Source organism: Nothobranchius furzeri, chromosome 12 (genome assembly GCF_043380555.1).
Source record: "Nothobranchius furzeri strain GRZ-AD chromosome 12, NfurGRZ-RIMD1, whole genome shotgun sequence".
Lineage (NCBI taxonomy): Eukaryota > Metazoa > Chordata > Actinopteri > Cyprinodontiformes > Nothobranchiidae > Nothobranchius > Nothobranchius furzeri.
Window position 1 is genome coordinate 59332540 of NC_091752.1, and position 26027 is coordinate 59358566.

Here is a 26027-nt window from a genome sequence, read left to right on the forward strand (position 1 = left end):
ACACAGATAGCAACTGATGTGCTTTTGATAATAATCAGCTTCATAGCTTAACGCAAACCAAATTATTTTACATCCAGAAGTCAGCTCTCCTAGACAGAGAAGGTCTGATAACGTCGCATTCACACCCAGGTTTCATCCATCACAGTAAAATGTTAGTTAACTTGTCATGTTTTAATTGTTTGTAAAATAAATTCTTACTTTTATAAACCTGACTCTTTTCTGAATCAAAACGAAGTGTGTACAATCCCTTAATAGATAAAGAATCCTAGAATCTTCTGATGAATACACAAAGACCAAGCAGGATTGATATTCTATATTTAGATAGAGTATTACAGCTTATTGGTCATAAGTAGAGATAAAATAAATATTGAGCTCTTAAAGCACTCAATTTACCAAACCCTACAATGGCGTCGTATAGCTGAGGGTTTCAAAGAGAAATGCATGGTGCCTACAGTGAAACACAGTGGTGGCTGTGTCCTTATGTAGGCTGCATGAGTGCTGCTGGTGTTGGGGAGCTGCATTTCATTGATGCTATCATGAACTCAACAATTTACCACTCAATACCAAATGAGAAGATGCTGCCATCACTCCACGCACGTGGTCATCGTGCACTTTTCCAACACGGCAATGATCCAAAACACACATCTAAAGCTACTGTTGCGTTCCTGAAGAACAGCAGGGTGAAGGTGATTGAATGGCCAAGTATGTCTCCTGATCTGAACCCAATCCAACACCGGTGGGGAATTCTGAAGCAGCAAGTTGGGCATCACTCTCCATCCAGCATCCAGGCTCTAAAAGAGGTTCTTCTTGAAGAATTGAAAGGATAGATGTTGCAATAAGTAGTCAACTTGTTAATTCCATACCTAGAAGGCTTGGTGCTGTCCTTGAAAATCACAGTGGTCATACAAAATACTAGATGTAGTAGGTTTTGTTGTGGGGTGTATTCATTTTTGCTTCAACCAATGTTAGTAAAACTGAAGATTTTGTGATCTCAGTTATATTGTTAACCTTAATTTCATGTTATGGAGTTAAACAAGCCTTGTGAAATTTCTGGAAATTGTTCTTTTGTTCATTGAGCTGCTGACTAAATTTATACATTTTCAAGGTGTATTCATTTATGCTGAGCTCTGTACACGTGTTTCCTCTTTTGCTTTTGCAGAACTTCAGAATTGACATAGTGCATCTGGACGAAAGCAGTATGGAGTTTGACATGGTAGGGATTGATGCGTCCATTGCCAACGCCTTCAGAAGAATCTTACTAGCAGAGGTAACACCCACACATTTCCTGCAGTTTAGCTCAAAAAGCGTTACTTCCAGTCCGGTCCCTCTGTGTTTCTCGGGCTGTGTTAGCTCTTCCCCCCTCCCCCGGTGTTACGTCAGCATTCCAGTCGGTTCCGCTGTTGAAACGCGTTTCCCCACCACTGCACCACGTTTACCAAGCGGTAAAAACACTCGCGCTCATTACAATCTCGCTCCCGCGGGGCGCTCTGGTTTTGGTAGAATAGGAGCCACAGATCTAAGTTAGGGAAATTCCCGGTGGCCCTTTTTGAGTTTGGTGCATTATTATTTTTATATTTTTTTTCATTTATTTTATTATTTTTTTTTCGGGCCGTTGTTACTCTGTAGATCACCTGCTGCTGATGAGAGGATTTCTCCTGTCAGGAACAGGTGAGCTGCTGCTAACCGTAACCCAACAAGCTTCTGTTCCTAGAAACACGTTCTATGCCCAGACTCTAATGACCTGTTTTTTTACAACTTTATAATTAATATTAAGTGAATGCATTAAATCCACAGGTGGAAAATACGATTAAATAAGCCTGAATATTTTCTCCCACAGCTCAGCTCTATTAGAAATAAGCAGATGTCTGCTTCAGCTGGACAATATCAAGTATAAAAACGTTCACAGATAACTGATCTATAATGACGAAACAATGTTAATCATTTTAAATTTTAATATTGATTTCATTTCATTTCTAAGGTTTGGATGTTTGTGGACATCACTGAATTTTCTGATTGGTGTAAAGAATACACAATATTTTTAATAACAGGTCTGGATGTGGTTCAGTCTGAGGTCTAAAACTGCCCTGGGCCTAAAGCCCTGCAGATAGATTTAGTTTCTATAAACATAAACGACAAATAAACAACAGCAGCTGGATTCTACTTTGTTCCTTACATTGAGTCACATAGTTTTGCAACTTCTGTATGCTCACGTGTTCAACAGCAGCTCTGCCAGCTGATTGGTTCTTTAGTAACTAGTGACATCAGTGCAGTTCTGGTACTGAGCAGCATGGATGCATAAGAGGATTTAGCTGTAGTCGGTGTTCAAAATGGATTAAAGACAGGATAGGATATAAACGCAATCAAATATAATATTATAATGCTGTAAACATGTGTAGATACTTTATCATACATCCTCACCAGCCTGTAACTCTACCTTTTTTCTCAAAATGCACCAGACTGATGCTTTTAAAAATAAAATGCTCAAAATTTTCTACCAGGGGTGGTGGTGGTGAGGGGGGGGGGGGGGGTGGCATGCCCCCGGACCCCCCTAGAGTAGTTTAATACTCATCATCTTTTTCGTGTCCACACTCTGGTGCTGGTGCACACCTTGTGGTGGAATAAGAACTGGATATATATATATATGGTGTCCCACAAGGTTCTGTGCTGGGGCCTCTGCTCTTCCTCCTCTATCTGCTTCCTCTTCAGCACATCCTGAGCTTCTTCAAAGGAATCTCCTACCATCTTTATGCAGGTGACATCCAACTGTACATCTCCTTTAAGCCCCATGAGATGTCTCAGCTGCAGCTGTTACACACCTGCTTAGACTCTATCAAAACCTGGATGGCTGGGAGCTTTCTACAGCTGAATGAAGATAAGACTGAGATCCTCATCTGTGCCCCAGACAAGCTGGTTCTCAAAGTCAGGGGCTCTCTTGGTCAGCTTGCATCTCACACCAAACCTTCTGTCAGGGATCTTTGTGTGACCTTTGACCCAGCTCTCAGCCTGGATTCTCATGTCAGTTCTCTTGTTCGCTCTAACTTCTTCAATCTCAGGAACATCGCTAAGCTGAGTTCCATTCTGTCCCGTTCTGAACTTGAGGCTTCTCCACAACTTCATCTCCTCACGCTTAGTTTACTGCAACTCTCTTTTCACGTGTCTGAGCAGAACTTCCCTGAACCGTTTACAGGTGGTTCAGAAGCTTAGAGACGGAGCAACATGTCGCTAGCATAGCGGCTAATCGCTAGCATAGCAGTTTTACCAGTTATATTGATATAAAGATATAAAGTCATCTTGTATCTTGTTTAAAAATTATATAGATATTTTAAAAATATCAATTTATTGCCCAGCCCTAATATATATATGTATGCGCACCCATCCATCCCCCCCCCCCCCCCCCCAACAGCCAATGCACAGCACCAAAAACGTTACACCCCACCCCCCGTGAACCACGGCTGGAAAATTTTCTAGGGGAAACACTGATAACAATTTTCTTAGCCAGTGTGCAGACCCATTCAAATCTCTGGTGATGACGGAGTTTCTGCTGGGTCAGGTCCATTATTTATGTCTCTTTCTAATGTTCACATTATGGGATTCATAGTAGCAGTGAATTAAGGCTGGACTCATTCTCAGGAGAAAGAATCCAACATTTTTATAGCTGGACTCAACATTTTCTCCCTGATGCGATTAGGCAGTTAGACCTTTATAGGCAAAAATGTCTCATTGTATGTTTTTTGTTAATCTTTTTTATGCTTTGCTTTTATTTTGCCTGCAGGTGCCCACAATGGCTGTTGAGAAGGTGTTCATCTATAACAATACATCAATTGTCCAGGATGAAGTCCTTGCTCACAGATTAGGCCTGATTCCCATTAAAGCAGATCCTCGTCTGTTCGAGTTCAAGAATGCAGGTACAACAGTCAAATGCGCTCCCTCAGCTGCTTCTTACCCAATGCTGGGTAGGGAAGTGCCCATGGTTTTTACTACGCCCAATAATAACCTGTATTACATGACGAGCGGTGACGCCGTCATCTTGGATCGGTCCCCCCCTCCTTTCTGACAGAGGCATTGAAGTGTCAGCATGTTTAATCAACCATAACTCCTTCGATAGTAAGCTGATTTTGAAACATTTTTATTTTCTTTGCAAACTTCGCACATGCAGCTCTGATACAGGACACATGTTTTAGCATAGTGGGTTTGCTTGGGTACATATGTGACTCTTGTTCAGAACTTAGGTGTGGAACTTAGGCTGAGCGGGTGTTCCAGTAATCGGAAGGTTGCAGGTTCGATACCGGCTCCGGACAGATAATTCTGCTGTTGTGTCCTTGGGCAAGACACACCTTGCCCTCTGGTGGTGGTCAGAGGGACCGGTGGCAGCCTTGCCTCCGTCAGTGCGCCCCAGAGCAGCTGTGGCTACATTGTAGCTCATCACCATCAGTGTGCGATTGAGTGTGTGAATGGATGAATCTGTAGTGTAAAGCGCTTTGGAGTCCTTACTCTGAGAGGTGCTATAAGATAAGATAAGATAAGATAAGATGACCTTTATTAGTCCCACAAGTGGGAAATTTGTTTCGTTTACAGCCAAGCAAAGTAAAAGTAAAAGTTATGCTGCAGAGGGAGAAAAACATTAAAATACAATAAGACCGACCGCAATGAGATAAAATAAACTCAATACAATAGACAGTTTATACCTTAAGAATGGGTTAAAAAATAATAAATAATAACCATACTAGATACAGCTAGAAATACAGAGTACACTTCATCCAACAGCTTTGTTGTAGAGTCTGACAGCAGTAGGGAGGAAAGACCTACGGAATCTCTCTGTCCCACACCTTGGGTGCCGCAGTCTCCCACTAAAGGAGCTGCTCATGGCTGTCAAAGTCACCTGCATCAAGTGTGGGTCATTCATCATTTATCATTTAGTTTCAAAATAAGGATCAGTCACTAAAAATCAAACAATGAGAGTCAAAATAATTAAAGTATCATACAAAATGTGTGTGAGATCTATGGCAGGTATTTTTAAAAATATGAAAGAGAAGCAGAAAGCACTACTCAGCCATTTTAATTAACAATTTAAAGTATATATTACTTGTCGATAAAAACTGAAATAAATGGGTGTTTGTGTAACTCATTTACAAATAGTGTCAATATCATTCAAAGAGGTGCGAGAGAATAAGAATCAGAAGGGTTTTATTGCCACATGTGTGAGAATAGCATTAGGAAATTGCTGCGGTTCGTGGTGCAAGAAAAATAAATGATAAGCAAAAATTAGAATAAAGAAACAAAACCAATTAATTCATAATAATACAGGGAGACAATAATTAAGAATGCATACTTTTCCATAGTCACTTCATTTTTAAGCCCTTTTATGGATATTTTAGAGATGAGATTTCAACCATGATGAACTGCTCTCAGACGCGGGGTTTTCCTGCCGCCTTTAAAGGGGCGCTGGTCAGACCCCTGTTGAAGAAGAGAAACTTCAGACCGATATCTGACTTACCATTTGTAAGGAACATTTTTTGAAAAGCTTGTTTTAATTCAGCCTGGTGATTTTGTTAATGCACATCATGTCTTGAGAAATTTCAGTCTGGTTTTAGAGTAAAGCACAGCACCGAGACGGCCCTTTTAAGAGTTTTAAATGGTCTAAGAATAAATTATGATGCACAGAAAGTAACTGTTCTGGTTCTACTGGATTTAAATGCTGCCTTTGATACAGTGGACCACAATATTCTTTATATAAAACACAATATTAAAACACATCGGCCTGTCTGGTGCTGTCCATAAATGGTTTACTTCTTATCTCACACAGGAGTTTTGTGCTAAGTTTAGACCTTTTTATTATAGCTTTTAGCTGAGTTTAATCTATTTTAGCCTGTTTAACCATCTTTTATATATTTTATCAGTGTTTTATTACTTTCTCTTTTACTTAAATTACTTATATTTTCATATTATTTTTAACTTGTTTTAACCTGTATTCATTATTTGCATTTCATTATGTTTATATACTTAATTGTTGCTTTCTACTTGGTTATTTTTTATCAGTGTGTTTTAATTAGACTTTTATTTATCTGGTGTTAATGCTTAATTTGGTTTTTAATTTGTTATCTTAATCTTAATCTCAAATCAACCACTTCCCTGGGAGAGGCAGTCGGCTGTGGCTGCCAGGGTGCTTCTCGTGCCTCCTCTTGGTGCCCGAGCTGCTGCTGCCGGTGCAGTTGGCTCCTTTTCCGTTTCTTTGTTGCCTATTGCATCTGTACTCAGCCAGTTGTCCTTTCACTTTTCACTGGGCGACGGTGGCACAGGAGTTAAGTGCTCGCCTCGCAATCAGAAGGTCGCAGGTTCGAAACCCGCTCAGTCTGTCGCTGTCGTTGTGTCCTTGGGCAAGACACTTAACCCACGTTGCCTGCTGGTGGTGGTCGGAGGGACCGGTGGCGCCAGTGCTCGGCAGCCTCGCCTCTGTCAGTGCGCCCCAGGGCAGCTGTGGCTACATCGTAGCTCATCCCCACCAGTGTGTGAATGGGTGAATGACTGATTGTGTTGTAAAGCGCCTTGGGGGGTTCCAGGACTCTAGAAGGCGCTATATCAAATACAGGCCATTTACCATTACCATTTACTTTAGCTTTTGTGTGTGCGTGTGTGTGCGTGCGTGCGTGCGTGTGTGTGTGTGTGTGTGAGGGGTGGGAAATTGACTGTTTTTCATATTGAACAGCGCTTCGAGTTGCACTCATTGCATGAAAAGTGCTTCATGAATAAAATTAGATTTGATGAAAGGATATGTACACGTATGCTGATGACTTCATGATACACTTACTGTTTGAAGGAAAACCAGGAAGCTGAAGAGTAAACTCCTTCTCTGGGTCTCCCAGTCTGACACAGCCCAGACAGATCCTAATAAATCAGCTGGAAAAAGTCCTCTTCAGCTTGTTGGCTAATGGCGCTTACACATTAGCGTCGGCGCAGTTGGAGTTTGGCGGGGCTGGATGGCGTGAGTTCGGTCTCGAACGGGTGGTCGTGTAGTGTTCACATATAAATCAGAGGGACTTCTCAAGAATGCGGAAATCTCCAAGCCTGTGGGCAGAGTTTAGTACGCGTGAGAAAGTCTGCTCCATAAGTTAAAGAAAAGGCGAACATGAGCTGTGTTGCTTTTGGAGACTGTGAACTACATTATTTTATTAATTTGCTGTGTGTGTCCTCGTCATCTTGTCCCAGAAACCAGCTGGCCCGCTGAGCTGAGAGAGAGACGCCTGTCATCTGGTTCTGCAGCTCATGGGTACTTCTGTGATCTGGAACCGACGTAAAACCTGCTCGACTGGCCCGCTTAGCCGCGCGTCTCTTCTGGTGGTCGGTTCTGACGGTGATCTGAGCTCCAGAAATCCGCATTTTTAAACTGCCACGAGTATCTGGAGGCCAGAATGGACCTCCCTGACCCGGTACCGACCGATGTGGGCTACAGAAGTCCGTCTTTTCAGCTGCACAAAACGCCCTCAGGCACGGAGATAGAGGCATTGTTTCTCTTATCTGGAAACACGTGGGCTTAATGTCCAGACAGGCTGGAGTTGGTACAGACTTCACACACTATAGTTTATCCACATGAACACAATCCAACACTAGTAAACACACACTGACTGGATAACATGACCTCGCTGCCCTAAAACTACCCACTCTCCACACTGAGCTGAGGCAGCCTAGCTTCTAACTCCCTTTGGTTACGTCAGAAGTTCAGATTTAGAAAAAAATAGCTTTTTTAGACGCTTTATTGAGAAAGGCCACTTTTTAACTAGAAAACTCTGTTATGTATTTTAAAACCAAAATATCAACATTGTGCATTTCAAATAATATATTTTGGATGAAGCGGAACAAGTGATAATGTTGCTGGAATTCATAATTGTATCCTTCTCAGCACAACAGGTGCTCTCCATGCCCAAAATTAGCGTAAGCCAGGTCCTTAGTCATCTTATGATTTAATGTTTTTCCTGTATTCAGACTGGATTAAATACTTAATAATTTTTGCAGATGATGATTGTTTCTTTTACTTTCAAATTTACGGAGCAAAAACACTGAAACATTGATTTAATGACCCTCAAAAATAACAATAAGCAGATGATTGTTTGGTTTACAGTAAGTTGATAATTGTGACGGAATAAAAATGGTCAATTTTTTACTCAAGTACATGTGGTTGATGGTTCTAACATGAACATGAAAAACTAATATTAATTTCATATTTATTTGTTTAAAAACATCCCAGATGTAAAACTGTACAATTCTAATTTACCTTCTACTGGTACCGGTCTGTTAATTATGGCAATGTAGAGCTATAGTTTGTATAATATGATATATTTTTTTAATTATTAACTTATATTTCGAGAGGATAAACCACTTGAGATGAACCATCTCGTTTCCAAGTGGGTCCTCTATACAAATCAAAACAAATAGTAAACCAAGATAGCAAACAGTATTTCAATGCCACACATTGAAACAAAAGATAAACACAAAAAAAGATAAAAGTGAAAAAATCAAAAACAATTACAGATGGGTATTAAATATTCATACAAAAATATTTTAAACTGATTTATTGTAGTGATGATTCTTAGGAAAACAGGCAGATGGTTCCAGACTCTTAGAGCTTTGACAGAAAAGACTAGCATTCCTGATTCCGATTTAGAGAAAGGGATGACGAGTGAAACAAGATGTGTTCTGCTAATGTAGTAGTTAAGTATGAAGGAAAATTCAAGTAAACACACTTAGAAATAAACAACAACAAGTGAAACTTCCACCTAGAGTCAGGTGTAAGCCAGGACACATGATCGTACATACGGCAGTGGTGAGTTCGAAATTGACAACGCAGGACAAAACGACATAAACTATTATAAATAATAAAATTCATGTAAAGACGAGATGCAGGTGAGTTCAGGTAAATTATATCAGCATAATCTAATAAAGGGGAAAAAAAGCTGAGTGACAGTCTGCTTTCTTACATTAAAGTCAAAGCAGTTGATTGAACATTATAAAGTTTTCAAGTTAAAGTTTATCTTGGTTACGACAGTTTGGATATGAGTTTTGAAAGTGAGATTAGATTTCAGCCAAACACCCCGATGTTTATATACTTGAACAGAGTTCAGTTCAGATAAATCAGAGAAATGTAAATTTAAATGAACTTGGGAAGCAGATGTGGCACGTCTCTGAAACAGCATTGAGTGGGATTTACATTAGTTTAAAAGCAATTTTTTATGAACTAACCAGTGTTGTATGCTATTCAAATTATGCTTTAGGGTTTCTTGAATTAACAATAAAGTAGGTTTTGAGCAGTATAAAACAGTATCATCAGCATAAAGGTGCACATAACAAGAACAGCATAGTGGTAGGTCATTAATAACAATTGTACAATGTCCCTTATATAAAACTTTTAATCTTAATGTATAACACACCATAAGGGGATTTATTTAATGAGAATCAATAGACATTCAATAAACATCTTTATTGTAATGTTCAAATGTGGTTCTTTTGCCTTATCAAAACACAAGAGACAGACAGCTTGTCCAAAACTCAGCGTGGGGCATTTATTTATACAGCTCATCCATACATTACCAACACCTTCATGGGACAGCCTGCAGTCTGGTACTCAATGACCTCGACTGGAAACCTTCTGCAAAACCCCCTCTCTCCCTCAACACGCAGCCTCGGTTATACTTTGCTGCCCACTCCCACCTTCCTTTGATGATGGGATGCTATTTTCATTTCCTAATATGGTCAAAGAAGTTTAGACTTACTGAAAGTTACATAAGCTGGGCTGAACAACAGGATGTCAGCTTGCACGTACACACAGAACACTGCTTTTAGCTCCTACACAAATTCATATGTTTACAGTATTTCAGTATTTTTATAATGTAGCCGAGTTAAAATGTAACAAACTGATTATCCAAACTATGCTGTAGAACAGAGGATGGCGGTTCTGGTCCTAGAGGACCGCTATCTAGTGTTTTAGTTGCTTCCCTGTTTTAACTCACTTGATTTTAGTCAGCAGGTTATTGAAAGGCTTCTACACAGCTTGATGATATACTGAACAAGTTATAAAACCATTGAATTAAGTGTGTTGGAACAGGCAAATAACTAAAACATGCAGGATAGCAGCCCTTGAGGATCAGCACTGCCCACCCTGCTGTAAAGGCTGTAGAACACATATGTCAGAGTCAAGGCCCGCGGGTCAGATGCGGCCCGCGGAGCATTTTTATGTGGCCCGCGAGATAAATATCAAAAATATATTAAAACTGGCCCACTGGCCGATTTTACCGCAAAGACTTCAACTCCCATGATGCTTTACGGTGTCAGCGAGGAGCCGAACCGCCCCCTCCTTTGTGTTTTTCCAGCGCCTGCTGCCGGTCTCTGCAGCTCCGCTGTCTCGGACAAACTACACTCCTCTCACCCAGCGCCGAGTTCACTCAGCTGTTTTCTGACGTTGAAGCCCAGAAACGGAGATTCTAGCCGCTCAGTAATGTGTTCACGACTGAAAGAGAAAGTTTTCCAACTAACGTCCAGACAGAGCCGATATAACGCCAGCGAACAGCGACACGCTCAAACCAGCACGACTCTGTGGTCGCTGTGGTTGTGTTTCCGCCCCGACACACAACAACACGGTCAAGCTGCTCAGACATGTTCATCAGCACAGACCTATGTGAGCACCTGTTGTCATCTAATGTTGTCATTATTATGATGAAGATGAACAAAACAACAGGAGTCTCCTCCTCAGCTCAGATCAACCCCATGATGCAGGTATCTGGCTGGAACAGGTGAGCATCACAGTAAACCAGTGGAACAAACTGAGCTTTAAATATGTTGGTTTTATGCTCTTTTTCTGCTCCAAAACATGAAAGTTAACAGGTGAGATGTTGCATTTTCATTTAAGATAAAATGATATTTTTATTTTGTTGTTGGCCCGTGAGAAAAGATTTAACCTACAGTAAACAGGAAGTGGAAAGGCTGCAGATAGATGAATAGAATAGAAAATCCCTTTATTGTTCCTCAGTGGGGAAAGCTAGACGTCACAGCAGCGATGACACTTATTACAGGAGAAAAAAAGGAGAATAAAAAATAAGAAAAATGAATAAACAAGAAAACATAAATCCTGAATAGATTTTAAAAATGCTGATTATACCACAAGAAATGAATACCACTGATGCCTTTTATTTAAAACTGACTTGCTCGTGTGTCACAACTTGCAGCGTTTATGGTTCATGCAGCTTGTCTCTGAGGTGAGCCAATATTCTCCCAAACTGAACGGGGCAGCATGGAGCTCTACGGCATGCATCCAACACTAAACCATAGTAGAAGTAAAAATTACTGTTGTTTACAACATGCCATTCCAACATTTTTTAACAGCGTCTTTGTCTTTTCTGACAGTGCGAGCTATTTCTCTCCAAGAATTATTAACAACATGCTGATCACGGTGATCTCTGAGAGCTGAATCATACAAATGTCTGTATTTACGAACCTCTGCCATGCTAGTTCTTGCCAGTCTGCCATGTTTTTCCGCGTCCGACTGTCCGCGTGGTTAGAAAATTTCCTAGGTACGCGGTGCAGAAATTTTGGGCCGTGCGAAGGCGCGGTGGAGGGGCGTGGTTGTTAAAATGACGCAATTTTGCTACGCGGAGCCGTGCGGACCTTGCGGATGCGTCAAGCATAAACCAACCTTAAGACTAACCAGCCATTCCTCCCCATCCCCATCCATTTTTCTCCTCCTGCTCCCTTACATCATCACACAAACATTCACATAGGACCTTGGGGGCTGGGCAAGTCAGGGGATGCAGGTATGGATCCCATTTCCGCATTCACGAGGCAGCCTGACCCCCCCCCAATTTTATTTACACATTAAACACTTCCACCAACGACATTCCACGCGACAACACACTCAGGGCCTTGGGAGTGAGCACACTCAACAGCATTTAGCAAGGGGATCTTTTAGCCTCATTCCGAGTGCCGGTGCCCACTTCCAATTTTAAATTGCACTTAGACACAGGGGGCTGGAGGCTAGGAGGGGGAGCTGGCCATCTGGTTGGGGTCTGGGGTGGTGGGTTGCTTTGCGCTGCGTTGAGCGGGGGAGCCTTCTCATCATCACCCCAGCAGAAAGAGACTAACTCTCAGAACCGTTGATGGTTGCACCCTTTGTGCAGCAGTACCGGGACCAGAGTGAATAGGGTGGGTATGGGGAGCATGAGTGGGTGTCCAGCGTGCATTTTTGTAAGTCTTAGGTTGTATGTGTGAGCATGAGGGAGGAAGTGTGTGACTATGTCTGTGTATGACAGTATATGTCAGGTAAGGTCTTGGACTCCTCCCCTTTCCTGGGACTTCTTGTGCTGCTACACATCTTCCTGGGTCGCAGGGTTCCAGCTTGGGGGTGGGAGGCTGCGGGCGGGCCTTTGGGCTTGCCGCTGATATCTCCCGCGGGACTCTGCCAGCTGCTGGTTGTGACCCCCCGGGGCGAACCTCTGCGCTTCTTGATAGGGGGCTGGGGCTATTCTGGTTACAGTCTCCCTGGGGTGCCTGGGGGCACTCTGGGGCAGCTCCTGGATCTCTGGGGCTTGGAGCTCCCTCCATCTCCTACACATCTTTGGGGGCAGATCTGTGGCCCCTCACACTCTCTATTGGACGCTCATATAGAGAAACCTTACATATACAAGCGCGTGTACACACACAGGTGCTCTCATAAGTATGGACTTGGGCATTTGCAACACATGTCTTAAGGCTGTGGTTAGCACTAAATGCACTGTGATTTATTATCAAGTGATTGTTCAGTAAAACAATGTTGATTTTATGTTTCCTCATTAGGTTGACGCAGTGGTTGCTTGCTCTTGCTGTATTGTTGTGTGTGTCCCCCTTTTATTTTTTTTTTATTTTTGTTTTATTTATTTATTTTTTTGCTTTTCTCATTCTGCAGGTCTAGAAGCAGATTCTTTATTGTTGAATGTTTATTTTGTGGAACCCCTTCCCCCTTCTTTTTGTCTCTTCCTTTCTCTTTCACCTCTATCTCCGTGTCTGGTTGGAATTATAAAGCATCCAAAAAACAATAATAAAGTTTTAAGTATCAAGTGTAGCATGAAAGCAGCAGCTTTTATGCTCCATCTAAGAGTAAATCTGTAAGGCTTGTCACCAGCATTCAGACATTAAATCTGTTTGCTCCACAGCCAGACAGGACAAGGGGGGAATAAATAAATTAAAGAAATTAGAAAATAAAACCACCCATAACTTACCTTCAATTTAGCTGTCGCGACTGGCACTGACTCATCTCGTGACCTGCTCGTTGTAACAAAGAGAACTTACCCCATGTACGTAGCTTTAGGTCACATGACTTTCGGGGTCAAAAAAGCACTTCCGGTATGGCAATGGCGACTAGAGGTGAGCTCAAGTCGCCATTTTGCTGCAGCCAGGTGCCCCTCCTTTCAAGAGATGCTACTACCGCCATGCTTCACTGTGGAGACAGTTTTGGACACGTGATAAGCACTGCCTGGTTTTCTCCACACATATTGCTTAGAATTAAGGCAAAAAAGTTCTATCTTTATCTCATCAGACAAGAGAATCTAATTTCTCACCATCTCGGGGTTTTTCCATGTGTCTATTAGCAAACTTCATGCAGGCTTTCATGTGTCTGGTACTGAGAAGTTTCCAAGGGGCCACTCTGCCATAAAGCCCTCACTGGTGTAGGGCTGCAGTGATTGTTGACTGTCAACAACTTTCTCTCATCTCCTGACTGCATCTCTGGAGCTCAGAGACAGTGATTTTCTCTCCTGGTAGCTCAGTTTGGCCAGACAGCCTTCTCTAGGAAGGCTTCTGGTCATCCCAAATGTCATTCATTATGGAGGCCACTGTGCTCTCAGGAACCTTAAGTGCAGCAGAGATTTTCTTTGTAAACTTGGCCACCTCTGTTCCTTGCCACAATTGTGTCTCTGAGCTCTTCAGGCAGTTCCTTTGACCTTATGATTCTCATTTGCTCTGACATGCATTGTAAGCTGTAAGGTCTTCTATAGACAGGTGTGTGGCTTTCCTAGTCAAGCCCAATCGGTATAATCACAAACAGCTGGACTCCAATGAAGGTGTAGGACCATCTCAAGGATGATCAGAAGAAAAGGAAAGCACTTGATTTTAAATATATGATTGTCATTACAAATGGTCTGAATACTTAAGACCATGTGATTTTTCAGTTTGTCTTTTTTAAAAACTGCAAACATTTCTGAAATTCTGTGTTTTTCTGTCAATACGGGGTGCTGAGTGTACATTAAAGAGGAAAAAATTATTTTAATTGCCTTTAGCAAATTGCTGCAGTACAACATTGATTGGGGTCTGAACACTTATCTACCCACTGTATTTTAGGAGCTGTTTTTTTTGCATGGAATGTTTCGGGTTTTGTTGAGCCAACCTGACTGTAACACTATTCTGTAAATTCCAGGGCAAGAGTCTGCAGAAGATGATGGTTCTGAAATAGACACAATTCAACTTCAACTGAAGATCAAATGCAGCAGAAATCCAAATGCCAGCAAAGAGTCGTCTGACCCACGAGAACTGTATCGGAACCACATGGGTAGGTTATGTCACATGCAGGATGAGCTATGGAGGAGGAATGGCACTTACCACAACTTAAAAATGTGATTCAGTTTTAGTCAATATGCTGACAGACTGGAGCTACACTGCAACTTATTAAAACAAATTTGAATTCCTGTTACAAGATTTAAACGATAAACTGACCCACACTTGTATAGCGTCTTTCAGAATCAGAGGACTCACGTTACACTACAATGTATCATTCATCCATTCACACACTGATGGTGATGAGTTGCATTGTAGCCACAGCTGCCCTTAAGCGCACCGACAGAGACGAGGCTGCCTAATAAAGGCATCAACAGTTCCTCCAACCACCACCAGCAGTAAAACAAAATGGTTTTATTCATGAAAAATTAAAACTGAATGTTTTTTTATAAACTAATTCACTATAGTCACACTGTGCAACTGAAATAACAAATACTGTAAATTAAATGAAAAATAAAAAAGCTAAATTGCTCTTACTTGCTTTTAATTATTCTAAGAAGTAAACTTTAATCAGTTGCTAATCTGAAATGTTAAATGTATTTATAGTAGATATCTGGAGAAAACATTCAATCTGCCTAATAAATGTTCAAATGGCCACCTATTAAAATTTTAAGGATTTGAGGTGTCTCAAACTCAATTCCTGCTTCTGCAGTTGTAAATCTATAAAAAATAATTTACCTTAGTTTTAATGGTGGCCAGTGAGAATAATATCTGGACTAGGATCAAATATATTGCTATTTATTAGGCTTCAAAAAGGTGTGATTGTTGATTAAATGCTGAAATGACATACAGGTAGTCGGAAACCCAAATCACACTGTGCGGTTTTTGACCGTCGCACAGGATTATTCATGTCACTCTGTGAGATCTCTAGAAGAGTGGCACAGACGAGGTGAGGCAGACTGTACGATGTCTCTCCAACAGCACACGCTGCATCATGAGCGCACCTCCCAAAAGCATATGTCACTAAGCAGAATTTAGCTGAAGATAAGGTAAAACGCCGGCGTTAACACTGCTTTTTCCTCTCACCCAGCTCATCTTCCCCAAAGAGGAAGGATCATTTTTAAAACCTTCGCTTTGGCATCAGGCTCCGGCTGCTGGTCTCTTTTTCTCATCTTTTAACTAAACAGCCGAGCTGTCTGCTGGTCATTCATCCTTCTTCTTTATACATCCCACTAAACTACAGAGAAGTAAAGCCTGATTCATGCTTCTCTGTCAGCTCCGCAAGGGACAGACACGCACGGATTGACGGAAGCGTTTTGCTCTCATACTTCTCCGTCTCCTGGAGAGTTTTGCAAAGCAATTCCCCGGTAGGACAGCAGAGGGCGTAGTGCTGTTCTGTGGTATCCTGTCATGTATTCGGTCCAAGATAGTGTGTTTATATTGTGTTTTTTGTATATAAGAGACTTTTTAACACAGATAAATTTGTCTCTCATCCTCCTCCACCTCTTCATGCGCTCACCACCTCTAAACCCACGTTTCCTGTCATTTCCGTCCACAAATAAAACGCTTGCTGCGTATCTTTTCACTCCTCCAGTCACGGGAAGTTAAACATTCATGTTTTTAGAGTTTTTTCGCGAGGTATTCTTCAAGCTGCTCCGTGTCTGCCACTTGTTATCCTCAGCTCTCTTTATGTTTTTGAGGGCGCAGTGGCGGCGGTGTAGACGACAGCGGCGTCCTGACCAATCGCAAGCTTGCGGTGTCCGTCTCGACTGACGGATGTTTACCCCCAAATTCCGCTGCGCTCCGCTCCGACACAAACGCCGGAGCAAAATCGGTCCCGTTGTAGTCAATCAGAGCAATTCCACTACTGCGGCCGTGCTCCGGCAGTGCGGCGCCGTGCGCCGCCCTCCGTTCCGGCGTCCGGCAAAAATAGAATCGATCCTATTTTTGCCGGACGCCGGAGCACCTCCGCAGTAAATGGACAGGAATCACAACCGTCCAACAGGAAAAGGAGCGAGCACAACTTCCGTTTTTCACAATACATCGATAAACAAAAGGCGTTTTTTGTTTCGTATGCACAGGTTTAACAACTTTTAACAACTATCAATGGCGCTGAAGTTTAAATGCACAAAAGTAAGCCATAAATACAGTTCCCACTATCAAAGTAGTCACACTTTGTTGATCCAAACACTGCTGATCTCTCAACACAAATGATGGGCAGATTAAACAGTTCATTTCGATGCTTCTCCCGCACAACGGGTGTTTGGATCTAACTTCCGCGTTTACTGCTCGGACTGTATCGCAAGATCTCGAAAATCCCGCGCATGCTTATTTGCCCACCTCAGGTCTCCGCACCGGAGCGGAGCCGTTGTAGAGCGGGTACCAGTAAAAATTGAGTTCGGAAGCGAGCGGCTGCGGAGGGCGGGGGCGGGCCGGAGCGGAGCGGAGGTAGTGGAATTTGGGGGTTACTCTGCAGCTCCGTGACATCACACTCGTTGTCACGGACCGCAGCTTCCTCTGTTCCCCTGCAGCAAAGCGCTACTGAATCATCCTCATTGGTTGAATAAGTGACATTTCTACCGACAGAAAAGGGATCTCATGTTTTTGTGTTTTTTTTTTTATGTTCGTGAGCTCATCTCCTCTCAGCTCTCACAGATCACAGAATCAAGGTTTTCACAATTCACCTGATGGTCTAAAAATGTAGTTTAATTATTTTTCGTATAACTCTGGTTTAACTTGGGATATTAACAAAAATAAAAACTGGTGTGTAGTTTATAATCTGCATTTTAAACATAAATTGAAATCGACGCTCGGAAGGGGTAGAATCTTGCTGCTGCGGCGTCCCAAAGGTGTGTTTTCATTGGTCGATTGCAGACAGTAGTCGTAGGTTTTCAAGATTGCTTGTAGCTTGTAGAGGCTTTCTTTTGTTGTGAGTCAGCTGAATAAGCTGTCACAGAGCATCAGACTTGATGACCACAAATTTGTAAATAACCCTCAAGTTCACAGTTTATTTACACGATTATGCTCCCGATGAGAGATCTGGCTAAGACGCCTGCAAATCGCGCAGTGTGATCCGGGATTTAAACAGCACATGCTTCTGCTCGCAGACTGATGCCAAATAGCTGGTAATTTCATTTTTATCGGCAAAATTTAGCTCCTTTTACTTAAAGGGACGTTATGGAAGTTTGACAGCCAAAACATGTATAGAAATAATAAATTTCTTCATACATTCTCCTGCAATGCCCTGGTCCTGTAGAATGAGCCCTGGCATTTTTACTGTGATTGCCTGTTTTTCTGTAAAATCACAGAAAAAGAGAGCTGCTCGGGTCGAGCAGGCTGCTTCGTGCGCATTCACGCTCAGGCATAGCCCTTCGAACCGTTCTTTGAACGTTGTTTCAGCTGTCATCAAAGATATAAATGTTACAGATACAAAAGACGTCACTGGTGGTTTAGCTCGTCTAGTAAGACTTTGGGCTATCGTGCAGAAGACCCGGGTTCGATTCTAGATGTGAACATAGTTTATTTAGAGTTTCTTTTTTACATTAATTGTATATTTTTTTACAGTAAGATGCCCAGATTTTTATTTGAGACTCGCCTAACGGCATTGAATTCACAGGTAAAAATTGTGGGTTCAACTTTCATTTTGGCACAGTTTTTCCAACAAGGGAAGGGAATGATCTAAACATGCAGGAGGACTGACCCATCTTAAACCTTTGTCGGCTGTGCTGAAGAGACCGGTACAGAACCAAATTATTTAATTAATTAGCTGCGCGTTCTCCTGTCCTCTGTCCTCCGGGCCACACACACACACGTACACACACACACACACACACACACACACACACACACACACAAGGGACTGTCTCAGCTGTTATTTTCGTTAAGGAGTGTGCACGTTCAGCATGCGCGCCTCGTGCACGAGCCTCCTATTGAAGCTGCCGTTACGCTTTTGGCCTGAGGGGGCAATCACGAGCATAAAAATTCAAAACTCCTTTAAGCAAAATGCAGCAAAGCTGTCATTTTTTGGCATTATCTTAGTCTACCAAGTCTGAGAAGCTTTTTAAAAAACAACTCAGGTGATTTACTGCAGCAGGCGGACTGGTGCTGCAGCTCCTTAACAAAGACATTTTACTGAGAAAATGAAAAATTTAGCACAGAAAAAAGTTTTGTCGACTTCCTCCTGAGATTTTTCCTATAAATATGTATATATTTTTTCTTTTTTAAATTAACTTTTATTTTAGGAGGATAACACCACTTGAGATAAATCATCTAGCTTTTGATTTGGTCCTCCGAGAAAACAGAAACGGTAATAAATAGACAACACCGGCATCCATTGAAGGAAACGTATTGCAAACAATGATGGAAAAAATTCATTAAACATGATGACCTTGAAAGGGCAAAGGAATATAGTTTCTTTAACAGCAAATAATGATCAACCAAACCAAAGGCTTTGGTTTAATCTTTAAAAAGTGGGACCAGTAATAAGGCTATTGTCAAAGCCAGAGGAAATGTCATTGGTAAGTTTCAACAAAGCAGTATTTGTAGAGAAGTGCTTTCTAAATCCTGACTGGCATTGTAAGTTGTTAGTATCAAGATAATCAGATATTTTATTTAAAACCAATTTTTCTAAATATTTTACAATTTAGTTAATTATTGCAATAGGCCTGTAATTATTGAGCTCACATGTATCACTTCCCTTATGAAGAGGAAAAATCTTTGTACATTTCCAGACCCTCCCTGCCTAGGGACTGTACATGTGTTAATTGAAAGGTTAATGTATCGACAAAGGCCAGGCAGGAACAAAATAAAAGTAATTATAATACATTTACACATGCGCATTGTTGAGGCATTGTTCATGAACCCAAAGGAACTGAGTCAAGCTGAAGAGATCTAGCAAAGTACTGGCCTTCAGCGATTGCAGCTGGGTTGTTAGTGACCCTATCATTAACCCTCTAATTAGTTGCTTTAATAGCAGTTTTTCCATGTAAATCAAGTATTTTCTTCCAGAATTGCTTTGAGTTATTAAAATCATAGTGCAAGCTCTTCCTAAAGAATTAGTTTTGGCATTCCTTGTTTGTGTAGTGCAGAAATTCCTTAATTTTCTAAATTTTGTCCAATGACTAGGAAGATTACGAAGTTTAGCTGTTTTCCATGCTTTATCATGTTTCTTAATAAGAGCAAATGGCTGCATTTGACCTTAATACTGACCCAAGAAGCTTGTTCATCAAGAACCGGTAATAACTCTGAATGGAAGAAATTCCAAGCACAGTCTACATCTGTTAAAAGTGTCAGTCTTTCCCAAAATACAAACTCCAGATCCTGCAAGTAATTAAGCATGCAAGTCATGAGCTGTTATGTTCTTTGGAGGAGAGTGTGGGACAGAGACCCAGAGCTCAGGGACCCCAGGGAGACAGCGTCCAGAAAAGCCCCTGCCCCCCTCGAGAGGCGCAGAGGTTCGACCCGGGGGGCCACAACCAGCAGCCAGCAGAGTCCTGGGAGGTATCAGCAGCAAGTCCACAGGCCCGCCCGCATCCTCCCACCCCCTAGCCGGCCGAGCCCAGAACCCAGCAAACCGGGACCCAGGGGCAACCACCCCTGCCGGGGACCCAGATCCCACCAGGCAGCCACCGGGATTGATCAGGCAGATGCCAAAAATCTTAAACCCCCTGACCCGGGAGCCACGAACACTCAGGCAGACCAAGGCATCACACTTCACACCAAGTGTGGCAGGGGGAGGGGAGACAAAGATGTATAGCATCAAAAGAAGTCCCAGGAGAGGGGAGGAGTCAAAAGCCCCCACCGACATTTACAGTCAGACACAGTCACACACTCCCTCCCTCATGTTCACACATACAACCTAACCCCCAAATTCCACTACCTCCGCTCCGCTCCGACACGAACGCCGGAGCAAAATCGGTCCCGTTGTAGTCAATCAGAGCAATTCCACTACTGCGGCCGTGCTCCGGCAAAAATAGAATCGATCCTATTTTTGCTGGACGCCGGAGCACCTCCGCAGTAAATGGACAGAAATCACAACCGTCCAACAGGAAAAGGAGCGGGCACAACTTCCGTTTTTCACAATACATCGATAAACCAAAGGCGTTTTTTGTTTCATATGCACAGGTTTAACAACTTTTAACAACTATCAGTGGCGGCTGAAGTTTAAATGCACAAAAGTAAGCCATAAATACAGTTTCCACTATCAAAGTAGTCACACTTTGTTGATCCAAACACTGCTGATCGCTCAACACAAATGATAGGCAGATTAAACAGTTCGTTTCGATGCTTCTCCCACACAACGGGTGTTTGGATCTAACTTCCGCGTTTATTGCTCGGACTGTATCGCAAGATCTCGAAAATCCTGCGCATGCTTATTTGCCCACCTCAGGTCTCCGCACCGGAGCGGAGCCGTTGTAGAGCGGGTACCAGTAAAAATTGAGTTTGGAAGCGAGCGGCTGCGGAGGGCGGGGGCGGGCCGGAGCGGAGCGGAGGTAGTGGAATTTGGGGGTTAGACTTACAAAAATGCACGACGGACACCCACTCATGCTCCCCATACACACCCTATTCACTCTGGTCCCGGTACTGCTGCACATGGGGTACAACCATTACCGGTTCCCAGAGTTCGACCCTTTCTGCTGGGTTGCTGATGAGCAGGCTCCGCCCGCCCAATGCTGAGCAAAGCAACCCACCACCCCAGACCCCAACCAGATGGCCAGATCCCCCTCCTAACCTCCAGCTCCGGGAAGCCAAGCAACAACAGAGGTGTGCTAAGACCCCTAGTCTCCCTCCCCCTGCTCCAATATGGTGTTAGTGAGTGTTGATGAGGTGTATTCCATGGCTGTGGTGAGCAGGCAGTGCGGGCATCGTCTGGCCTATGCCAGCTGATGCCACCACACCACCCCACTTGCACCCGCAGCCCTCTTGTGTCTAAGTGCAGTTTAAAATTGGAAGCGGGCACCCGGCACTCGGGATTAGGCTGAAAAATCCCCCTGCCAAATGCCGTTGAATGTGCTCACTCCCAAGGCCCTAAGTTTGTGTTTGCATGGAATGTCGTTGGTGGAAGTGTTTAAGGTGCAAATAAAATGGGGGGCAGATTGCCAGAGGAATGTGGGAATGGGGTCCATACCTGCACCCCCTGACTTGTCCACCCCCCAAGGTCCTATGTGCAAGTTTGTGTGATAATGTGAGGTAGCAGTAGAAAAATGTGTGGGGATGGGGAGTAATGGCTGGTTGGCCTAAGCTCTCCAGGGAGCCATTCCCCCACTGGCCCCACTGGCCCCAATAGGCATCTCTGTTGCCAAAGTGCCACCCGGGGCATGGAGACCCCAGCCCATCTTGTCAGAGCCCAAAGCAGCAGCATCGCAGAGCCCCACGGAGTCCGAGAGCACCAACCCAGCCCCGCCCCAGCAGGATATCTACTCCCATCCCTGCATTTGCACAACTTCCAGAATATATAAGACATAGGACATCCAGGTAAGGTTCGGTCCTCCCCCTCCTGGACATCCCCCTACCCTCTGATGGGACAGCAGAGGAGCCAAGGTCTACTTGAGGCCCCTGTGTAATGTCAAACATGTGGTGCATAAAAGCATAAAAGAAAAAATCAAACCCTAAATTGGTATGGGAGAAATCACCTGCACTAATTAAAGGCTTTATATAAGAATGAAGGGCAAAAATGGCTTGTAGCCCTTTGAGAAATTAACCAAGTTAATCCCTAAAGTTCTCAAACTTAATTACCCTAACGAAAGCACTATAAAAAGATAGCTATGGGGGGGTCTTCCGGGAAAATGGAGTAGGGTAGACGTGCCTGGTGGCTGCTCTCCGAAATAAAAAGGATAAAACCCCAAGAAACTCGCATTTAGATAGACTAAACAGAGCAAAACACGCGATTGAAAGGGGACAGAAGCAAAAGAGGAGGACAAGAAGTAAAAATGCCTAAAACACAGGACAAACACAACGCGGCAACAAAAGCTAGTAGCACTGCGGAGCTAGCTAGCACCGGCTACGGAGCTAGCGCGACCTCGAGTGATTTATTGAAAGCCCTGGAGGGACTTAAAAAAGACCTGAGAGAAGACAATGAACATCTGCGGAAGGACATCACTTCCCTGCGCCAGGAGTTGACTAGCAAACTCGATAACATCGCGGAGGAGATGCAGGGACTGACATCGAGAGTGGATGAGGTGGAGAGCCGAGTGGGGCTGGTAGAGGACGCCACAGTGGAGCTAACGGAGGCGATGGTCACATGGAGTAAAAGGCAAAGGAATATCCAAAATAAGCTGACTGATCTGGAGTCCAGATCGAGGAGGAATAATATTAGGATTTTTGGAGTGGCTGAAGGAGAGGAAGGGACATCGATGCACCAATACATAACAGACTTTCTGAAAAGCAAGCTGGCCCTACCCGCTGAGCTGGATCTCCGGATTCAGCGAGCTCACAGAGTCTTTGCATCCACTCTCCGCAGCGCGCAACCGAGGCCAATCATCGTAAACTTCCAGGAGTTCACGACTAAAGAACGGATTCTAAAAGAAGCCTGGAAAAAAGGCCCGATTCAAGTAAAGGATAAGAACATCTATTTTGATCATGATTACGCAACAGAGGTGGCCCAAAAGCGCAGAGAGTACCAAGGGATCAAGAAAGCGCTGAAGGAAAGAGGGATTCGATTCCAGACCCCATTCACAAGCATTCGGATCCACTGGGAGGATGGAGCCCGAGTATACGGCAACGCATACGAGGCGGGGCGGGAGCTGCAAAAAAGAGGCTTAAGCGCGGAGACACCGGCAGCATCGACGGAAGAGGAGGAGATCACAGCCCGCCTGCAGGAGATCGTTAGCTGGCGCCGAGCCCCCCCCAAACGGCAACGCGAATCATCGGCAGCACAAAGGGCGAAGGACAGGCTGAGAGGATACCAGAGACCAGGGGACAAATAATTTGGAAAAAGGCAGGAAATTCATTATCTTCTAATGGGAAGGGAGAAATCCTCATACGGTGAGAGGAAGGGGAGAGCGGCACCGGGAGGAGAAGATGAGTTGGACAGATAGGATGAAGGCAAGTGCCAAACCTTATATAGGGCCCATTAGGGGAGGACTAGCCCTATACCCTCCAACGGGGAAAGGGAGGGAGAAGCATCCCTTCCACAAGGTGGGAGTTCCAGGATTAATTTTTGTTCATATTGTTGGTTTTGGTTTTAAAGTTGCACAGCTGGGTCAGAGGGTTATAAGGTTGCTGACCCTAGCATTTTTGTTATTTAAACTTACTGTGGTTGTTGCTTTTACTGAGGGATCTACAGATATGCGGTACATAGGGAATGAGTGGGCGGGCTAATTTGAAAGTAATGACTTTAAATGTGAACGGTTTGGGTAACCCCATTAAGAGGAGTAGAGTCTTAACAAAGCTGAAGAGAGAGGATGTGCAGGTGACTTTTTTACAAGAGACGCACATGACAAAGAACGAACATGAAAAATTTAAGAATTTGGGGTATAAGAACTCATTCTTCAGCTCAGGCAAAAATAGCAGGAGAAGAGGTGTAATAACACTTATATCTAATAAGGTTAATTTTGAGTTGATGGAAGAAGTGAGAGACAAGGATGGCAGATATGTTTTAGCTAAAGGGAGAATTGACGGAACGGTGGTAACACTGGTGAATGTATATGTTCCCCCAGAGGCGGACCCGAAATTTCTGCAAACATTAATGGATAGAATTATATCCTTCAGTGAGGGGATCTTGATTAGCGGGGGGGATTGGAATACAATATTAAACAAAGCTAGAGACACCACAAGCACAAAAAAAAGTAGAAATAATAGATCTAGAAAACTTGATAATATGATTAAAGAATTTGGGCTATGTGATGTGTGGAGGAAGATGCACCCTTTAGAGAAGGATTTTACTCATTACTCAGCAGCTCACAAAGTACACTCGAGAATCGATTATTTCCTGATAAATAATTATGATGTTTACCGGGTGCAGGCCTGTAAAATTGGGACAGCAGAAATTTCTGATCATAATGCGGTGAGCATGATAATAAAATTAGAACAACAAAATAAACGCACACAATGGAAATTGAATGTCAGCATTCTCAATAAGGCATCCGCAGTACAAGACATTAAAAAAGAAATACAGGACTGTATAAAAAACAATAAAGATGGGATAATAGAGCCAACAATTATATGGGACACAGTCAAAGCAGTGATGCGAGGTAATTTAATATCAAGGATGTCTTGGTGGAAAAAAGAGAAGAAGTTAACACAAAATAAATTGGAGCAGCAACTTAGGGAATTAGAAAAATTACAGCACAGAGATAAGAGTGAGGATTTAAGAAAAAGCATTGGAGACATTAAAAAACAATTATTAGAATTATCAAGGGAAGAGATAGAAAAGAAAATGAGATTCACTAAGCAAATCTTTTACGAATCGGGCCCAAAAGCAAGTAGGATATTAGCACAACGCTTGAGAACACAACGAATGAGGAACACAATCAATAAAATTCGGAACTCAAAGACTAAAAACTTAAGCTACGACCCAAACGATATATTAAATATATTTCTAGATTACTACAAGACACTATATTCGAAGCCCGAAACGACCAAAAACAAAGAAATAGAAGAATATTTGGAAAAACTCGATCTCCCCTCCATTGGAACATTTCAGAATGGAATCTTAAATGCACCAATTACTAAGGATGAACTAGATAGAGCTATTAAAAGGCTGAAATCAAACAAAAGCCCAGGAAGCGATGGCTATCCAAATGAATGGTACAAGATTTTTAAAAAGGAACTTTCCCCACAGCTATTAGACTCATTCAATTGGACGCTAAAGAATGCTAAAAGCCCTATGTCGTGGGAAGAGGCTATAATTACGGTCCTGCCAAAAGAAGGGAAAAATAAGGAATATTGCAACTCTTATCGCCCCATTTCGATTTTAAATGTGGACTACAAATTATTCACATCCATAATCTCCAGAAGATTGGAACTCTTCCTCCCGGATCTGATAGACGAAGACCAGACGGGGTTTATAAAAGGGCGACAGACTCAGGACAATATAAGACGCACATTACATGTAATCAGCGAAGTCAATAAACATAAAACTCCCACAGCGCTAATAAGTTTAGACGCGGAGAAGGCTTTTGACAGGGTCAGCTGGGCTTTCCTGTTTGCGGTCCTGAAAAGAATGGGCTTTAACGACATTTTTATAAATTGCATAAAAGCATTATATAACAGGCCAAAGGCCAGAATCAAAATAAATGGAAATCTCTCGGATAGATTCGAACTCTTCAGGGGAACGCGGCAGGGTTGCTGTCTGAGCCCTTACCTTTTTGCACTGTTCATTGAACCGCTGGCGCAACACATAAGAGAGAATGAGGAGCTGAAGGGGGTGACAATAGCACAGAATGAACATAAAATAGGACTCTATGCGGATGATGTGATAATATATCTTCAAAACCCGGACACCACTTTCACAAAACTTATGGCGGCCCTAAAAGAATTTGGCAGTAAATCGGGATACAAACTCAATATCACAAAAACCCAAA

At 42.9% G+C, this 26027-nt stretch overlaps 1 protein-coding gene across 4 annotated transcripts in view; it reads left to right on the forward strand.

Annotated features, from left to right (window-relative positions):
• The window catches only part of polr1c (RNA polymerase I and III subunit C), a 64556-nt gene that overhangs the window by 22722 nt on the left and 15807 nt on the right, over positions 1 to 26027 (forward strand). For all 4 annotated transcript variants that reach the window (XM_054750607.2, XM_054750606.2, XM_054750605.2 and 1 more), the window contains exons 3-5: positions 1160 to 1267; positions 3773 to 3905; positions 14429 to 14560. In XM_054750607.2, the coding sequence (XP_054606582.1) occupies positions 1160 to 1267; positions 3773 to 3905; positions 14429 to 14560 (373 nt within the window). The remainder of the gene's footprint in view (positions 1 to 1159; positions 1268 to 3772; positions 3906 to 14428; positions 14561 to 26027) is intronic.